This window comes from Charadrius vociferus, unplaced genomic scaffold, assembly GCF_000708025.1.
Source record: "Charadrius vociferus isolate BGI_N301 unplaced genomic scaffold, ASM70802v2 scaffold505, whole genome shotgun sequence".
NCBI lineage: Eukaryota > Metazoa > Chordata > Aves > Charadriiformes > Charadriidae > Charadrius > Charadrius vociferus.
In genome coordinates, this window is record NW_009648645.1 from 875844 (window position 1) to 882950 (window position 7107).

The 7107-nt window shown below is 42.3% G+C and overlaps 1 protein-coding gene across 2 annotated transcripts in view; it reads left to right on the forward strand.

The window, feature by feature from the left end:
• The first annotated feature begins 30 nt into the window (after positions 1-30).
• The window catches only part of GDA (guanine deaminase), a 26242-nt gene continuing 19165 nt past the window's right edge, over positions 31-7107 (forward strand). Inside the window, exons 1-4 of one of the 2 annotated variants that reach the window (XM_009886401.1) lie at positions 31-153; positions 5346-5434; positions 6415-6429; positions 6489-6507. In XM_009886401.1, coding sequence (XP_009884703.1) covers positions 31-153; positions 5346-5434; positions 6415-6429; positions 6489-6507 — 246 coding nt within the window. Of the gene's footprint in view, positions 154-5345; positions 5435-6414; positions 6448-6488; positions 6508-6982; positions 6995-7107 lie in introns of both variants that reach the window. The other variant, XM_009886400.1, reaches the window with a different exon arrangement.

Below are 7107 nucleotides of genomic sequence, written 5' to 3' on the forward strand. Positions count from 1 at the left end.
TCGGCGGCCACCAGCCCGCCCGCCGCCGCCATGGGCTCCCCGCAGCGCCCGCCGCTCGCCCACGTCTTCAGGGGGACCTTCGTGCACTCCAGCGCCTCCGCGCCCATGGAGATCCTCCACGGACACCTGCTGGGGGTGGACGACAGCGGGACGGTGAGCGCGGGGGGCGAGGGAAGGGGTGTCGCGGGGGCGGTCGCGGCGATGCCCGCTCCGATCCGCTCCGCTCCTCTCCGCACCGCTCCGACGGGGCGGGGGTCTGCAGGTATCCCGCTCTCCCCCGGCGTCCCCCTGGCTCGGGGTGAAAATGACCCCTTCGGGTCCCGAGTCGCGGTCCGGGAGTGGTGAGGGGCAGTGCCGCCTCCGTCTGTCCGTAGGGAGAAAGTGGAAAATTTTGGCACTCAGAGTACCCGGTGCCTGTCGGCAAGAGGAAAGAGCCGCGGAGAAGGGATTTCATGCCTTCCGGAGCTGGAGATAACTGGGATGGTGTGCTGTTTCCTTGGCACGAGTCTGCAGGTAGCCTAAATCAGTTCTCAAAGTGTGCTAAACGTTTCCGAAGCAGCAGCGTGCCTGGATCTGGCATTCTTCCAGGTTCTTTCAGTTTTCTTTCAGTTTCACAAGCGGGTTTTTCATTCTGTAAGTATCAAAATAATGATTGTGAGTAATTGGAGTGTACCCCCTGTAGTCATGCACAGCCTTCCGAGGCAGGCTTTTTTTTTCTTGTCACAAAAAGAAAACATGGCATAGACCTACGAAGCATGAGGAAGATGATGACGTTGGGCACGTTAGTGGTACAAGCCAAGTTTAAAACAAGCGTTGCACTTACTGATAACACAGGGTCGATTCTGGCAGGAAAGCTATATCATTCCCTTAACAGTATCGCAGGTGAAACTCAGTTGCACAATGCATGCGGTGTAGGTAGACTGGTAATTTCTTACAGACTCAATAACATGTATAGGTACCCTTTATATAATTTAAAAAGGTCATTTTCTTTCTTGCTGCTAAATAACAGGCTTCAGTGCGTCAGGCTTCAGTAGCATTTGAAATCTGTGCAAAGCACACTTCGAGCCTTTACACTGTTTATTTTCTCTGTTCATACAGGTCCATGAGGGCCTTTTTCAAGACAGCCCTCTTACAGCTCTTGAGGAGTCTGGTGCAAGGCATAGCAAAGTCTATGAGAAGCTGTATTGGGATGGGAATAAAAACTTACGTAACTATGTATTGGCTGGTAGCAACTAAAACCAATAGAGCTGAATGCAAAAAGGGTTTGATTTGTGTAACTCAGGTGCAGGAGGCAGAAACTCATACCCCATCCTGCTCTTTCAAATGCTAATTTCCAGAAAAGGGTCCCTACTTATCATCCTTAGGAAATCAAGACCTTTAAGTGATTTTCTTCAAAAACAGGTACCTTAGTAAGCTATACCTAGGGATTTGTGCTCTCAGTCACTCTCTTCCCTTCTCCTAGTAAACAAGAATTCACTGGATGTTGTTTTCCTTGCATAAATTGTCACAGTCCCATGCAGTTGTTTTAAAAAAAATATTTTCCAGTAAAGCACTGATGTCCAAAAATAAAACTGCCACTGGAGTACAGTAACAAGGACTTTAATTTTGTTCTCTTTTTAATGCAAATACTTAGCATTTTACTATTCCAGGGTGTGATACAGTGAGTTTTGGTACCCTTTAGCCTATTACTCATAATTTAACCTCATGCAGAACTTCCACTGGATTCATGGAAGAGTTGGCTTTTCAAGGAGGACTTGGTGGTTAGAAAATTGCTTGCCTTTATCTCCAAATTTACACCAAAACTGTTTCAGTATTACTCCCAAAGAAGTAAGTTTAACTTCATAGGTATCGTTCTTTTGCCTCATGTTGCTGACTCCATCATGGAAGAAGCTTGCGTGGCCTCTGATGGGGTGAACAGATCAACTTTTGTGAACAACCAGTTCCTGTTCTCCAGGGTAAGTCCCTGCCTGTCCTCTGAGGGACACGAGCATACAACGAGTGCCACAGAAACACTGCCCAGACCCCCATTACATGTGGGGATACTTGACTGGTAAAGGCCACAGATGAAGTATCAGCTCTCTGTGCTTTGCCTGTAGATGAGAAGGGAGCTTTAGCAAGGAAAACGCTGCTCTCAGGTATGACAACCCAAGTTATCTTTAAGTTAGCAAAATAAGGACTGTGTTTGAATGGTTTGCAGAGCAGTGTGGTACCGATCTTGAGTAACGGCACATAGGAAGAGCAGTATTCCTCAGGGTAAAGAAAATAGAGACAGGTGCAAAAAGTGAGTTATCATTGAAACGTTGGCATAATTAACTTAGCTGAGTAGAATATTATGTAAATAGAACAAGTATTAAGCTAAAAGCTTCTGCTGAAGGCATGAAAAGAGCAAGAGTTGTGGAATAAGCATTAATATTGTTAACTACTGCCAAACAAAAGTGTTTGATTTAAGCCAGTTGGGATAGCAAGTGATGTGTGTTAGCCATCCAAGGAGAAAGGTACCAAGACACCAACATCCATCTGTAGTTAGTTGCTTAGTCTTTCTCAGCAGGTTGGGCTGTTCGTTCAGGAGCTGGGTCTAGTAAGTGCTCCTGTTTCTCATCTAGCCTTACATTCCAGTTTTGGGAATGAGGCAAGCAATAGGCATCATGTCTCTAATTGCAAAAGTCAGCTAATTGTTGTGGGAACAGGGAGGGATGAGAAGCATGTGGGAGGGGAAAGAAGGATGGACCCCTTACTCATATTCATCTATGAATGTCATAGCCAGAAAAGCAGTGATGCAAGCACTGTTGGATCAAAAAGACCTGTGTTTCTTCAGCCAGTATCATTCACTCTCCATTCTTTTGGTAGCAAAGTTATTTGCAATGTGTGCTTGGAGGCAGTCAAGGTTTACCATAGTAAGGCTGATGCATAGTTTAGCAGAGCAGCTATGCATTGATGGAGGAGCTTTGGGCGTCTCTTGGAATAAAAAAAGGCCTGAGCTAGGCATCAGGGTATGTAGGTCTTAGATCCTCATCTTTGGATCCTTTAGCCCCATCACATGGGTGACACATCAGAACTGATCAAAGTGTTTGGGCACTGGTGTTAGCAGCTGTGTATCCTGCCTTTTGTGATAGACCTTTCCCAAAGTGCTGGTTATTGTCCCTGACTTCCTTCTTTACAAGCTGAAGGTCTTAGTCTTGCCTGTGCACTTCTCTTGACTTTGTAGTGACTCTGCCATAGAGTTTTTTCTTGCTTTTACAGTGTTAAGGTCCAGAACTAATTTTATGGACCAGCGCAAGCAAATGTCCAAGCCTGTGACCTCAAAGACCTTAAAGCATTCAGTGTTAGAAAGGTGGCCAGAGCAAATGCATCCTAAAGCAATGGGGAACATCTCCTGGGTTACGAAGGAGTTCTGTTGGGAATAGATGTCTTGCCGATTCACCCATAGCCGCATTCGACAATAATTGACCAGGTGTGAGATTTAGGGTTGATTTCATGTGTTCAGCTCCCTTGAAATATATTATCTTCATTCTTCTGTGATTTAAGTGTTTTATTTATCTGCACCCTAACAGTATATAATAGCCACTTCTTTTCCATGGCAACGCCTGTTTCCAGAATTTGCCATCTGGTATTTCATGTTTCTCTCTCTCTTTCTGGTTTTTTTTTTTTTTTTTTGTGTGTGTGGTGGTTTTTTTTTTTTTCTCAGCAGCTCTAACATTGCTCATTCTGCATCCATTTTGACTTCAGCATCTGAGTGACATTTTCTTTATTGCTCATCAGAAATTTCAGTAGGTCTGTATTCTAAGCCCTCTGCAGATATATAGCTAATTAAGCTAGCTATATTCCTCTTTAGAAGAAGAGAGATGCTGCCTCATGTGAAGTATTAATGGACTACAATAGTCTTGCAATTTTTGTTAGGGTGGTATTTATTTATATGGTATGATTTTAGTAGGGTTTTTTTTCTGGCTAAAAATTTAAAACATCTGCTCTTTAGACAATGTAAATCATATCAGCCATATGTGCATTTAAAAGACTAGGTAGCCAAAAACTTGTTGTCTACAATCTAGTAGCCTTTGCTTATTTTTCTCTATAGAAAAAATAGAAAATGCAAAAGGTAATGTCATACACATAAAAAAAAGGGGCTTGCAAATGACTGCTAAACAGTGCTTTATTGGTCCTCTTGATCTTCCTCCAAAGTTCCTTCCTTTTTACAACTATTTGATTGTGCCTTTACATGTTTTTTTTAATTGCTGCCTTAGACACTGCTGTCATGAGGGTGATGCAGGCCCTCAGTGTGGGAACCTTCACAGGAGCAGAAAGATGACGATAGCAGTAAGACTGCTCCCTTGAACTTAAGAGGAACGAGCTCTTATACCAAGGGGGTTAGAATGCCTTGGGTTGGTTTCTGGCAGAAACTGTGGTTCGGCAAGAATTTCTGAAAGCCCAGGACAGCCAGGCTTTGGCTCGGGGGAGGTGGCGGCGTCCTCTACTCTCTCAGGCTTCGCAGAAACCCAGATCCCGCCTGGAGCCTGTAGCGGGCATCGCAGTTCCTAGACTCCCCGCTCTTTGTTTCTTAGAGAGTTGTCGTGCCTGTTATTGCCAGACCAGAGAACTGAAGCGCTGAGAATTCAGCTGCCAAGAATCATGTTGTAAATTAAAATACCACGGAATTTAAAAATAAACAGAAAGTGTGCTAAAATTCTGACTTGGCAACAGAAACTCAGCAGCAGTAGAGTCGATGTCCTCTAGGAGTCAAGTGGGGCTGAGTTAGGCTCCAGACTGTAGTTTTTTTGAAATAAACAAAGATTTTAGGCATGTTTTTAGTCTGTTCTGGAAAATGAAAAGATTACACACATTTTTTCCCCTCAATTTCTTTTCTCTTCCTAGGCACATAAAAAAACCTCCAACATTAACGATGTGAGCAGAAAGTTAGAAAACACTTAGCTCAGTGCCAGTCAGTCCTAGGCAAAGCAATTAATTTGACCCTTCTGGTTTTGAATCCTGTAACAGCATTCCTGTCAAGCTGTCGCACACCTCTGCAACAAGGAACCGGTCTGCCAGAACGGTGGTACATTACAGGAGTGCCAGCAGACACCGAAGTCTGTGTGGTTGTGCCCATGTATTACTTGAGAAAGAATTAGTTGTTTTCTTACAAGTTACAAAGAGGGTGTAGTTATTCACTGGATTGTGAGTAGGTATTTCAAAATCACGCTTGATAGTCAGGAAGAACAAGTATTTCAATGCAAACCTATCACCTTTGCAGTAAGTGTGTAAAATCTGTTATAAAGTATGCCTCATTTTGCCTTCAGGTAAAGCTGATGCAGGATACAGGTTTAAAGTATCTAACTCTGTTTTCTTTCTTTTAGATTGTGTTTTTGGAGCAAACTGATCAGCAAGAGCAACTGGCTAAGAAGTGGGGATTCAAAGCATCTGACATCAGAGAACTGAGTAACCAGTATGTGTTTTGTTTAGATTAATGTCAGCGAATGCAGTTTATTCTCCGAGTGATGTAATGCAAGTCTCTGCGAATACATTTGGGCCGGGAGAACATTAAACCCAATCTCATGGGCAAAACTCCCTTTCAGCTCTGTGAGAGCTCTTAACCCAAGAGCCGCCTGCGTCCTGGATGGGAGTTGGAGGGTTGGACGGTCCATGTGCTTTTTGCATTCCTTGGTTTGGGACTGCAGCCATGGCTGAACTGTGCTGGCTGGTTTACACTGCACAGAACAAAACTCCATATTTAGCTTTCATACATGACCTCTTCCGAGTTTACAGAAGTAAATGATATTCTTTCTTGTGATTATATTTTATAACCATTTTGTTAGCAGCAGGCTATACTTAACTAGATCGAAACTCTAGACTTAGTAAATGTAGGTAACTCTAAAACTGCAGATACGAAGCTCAATTGCTTGGGCTTTGACACACTCTCTAATAAAAACTTAGAAGATTTAAACCTTCTAAACACAGACCCTTGGATTTCTAACTGTATTGCAGCTACAGCGTTTCTTTTTTCTTCAGCCAGTGAAATCTCCCACCTTTCTGGTGAAGTGAAATAGTTTTGGATTGCACCTGCTATGCTTTGCATGTAGCAGCACAACTGTAAATGACTTTTGGCTTAGAATCTAGAGCTGGGGCATCGTTTTAGTGTTCAGTTGTTAAAAAATCTGTGTGCTTTGTTGGATGGCTAATCATACTGAATATATGAGTCATCAGATGTTTTCTTCACTTGAAATAGCCTGAGGAAAATGGAAGGTGCTGGGAATATGGTTCAGATTGAGAAAGATCTTTCAGCATTTCTAGCGTGCAGGAAAACAGGAAGAAGGGGAACTACAAAGAGACGAAATCACTGTTCATTCAGTAATCAGGGAGAAGGGAAGAGGAGTGAGAAAAATTTTAAACTGTATGGAGTTCCAGCACAAAACGTAATAACGATAGCAACTTCCTGGTAGTGTTGATATATTCATCCCTGTTATTGCATGAGTACTACATGACAACCAACAATATTACAGTTTCATTGTAAATACACATTTCCTGTCAAGATATTGAGCAGAGATTTTTTTATTTTTTTTTTAACCAGTGTCTGTGTCTTCATTTGTAGACACAGTGTCTCTTCTTCCACTAAACCCTGAAATTCATTGATTGACTATATATATATAAAAAACCCACATATATAATGTAGAGGAAAACGGAGATATAGAAAGTTACATTTTTGTAAATATAATCGTTTGGCAGCTAGAGGCATTCCAAATATATCCATACTAGGAAGCAAAATTGTGCCCAAATCTTCTCTTTTACTGGTGGATACTACAATGGAGTAGTTTTAGTTATTGTGAAGTCAGTTTGGCTTTATTTGCTGGTATTTAATCCAGGTAAATATTAAATATAATTGGATTCATCACACTTTTATATTATTTTTCTCTCAGTTAGCTGTATATAAGTCTGTATAAAAGTTATTATTCAACTGCTTCATACCATAAACGGAGTACGGGTAGAGGTACAGTAGGGGCTGGTAGACTGGTGCTGAAAGAGGAAGGTTAATCTGTACTTGCCATTTATTCTGGTGGATTTTACTCAAACATACTGTTTAAAGCAGAACTACTTACTGTGGAAAATTTTGTGAAATTTTGG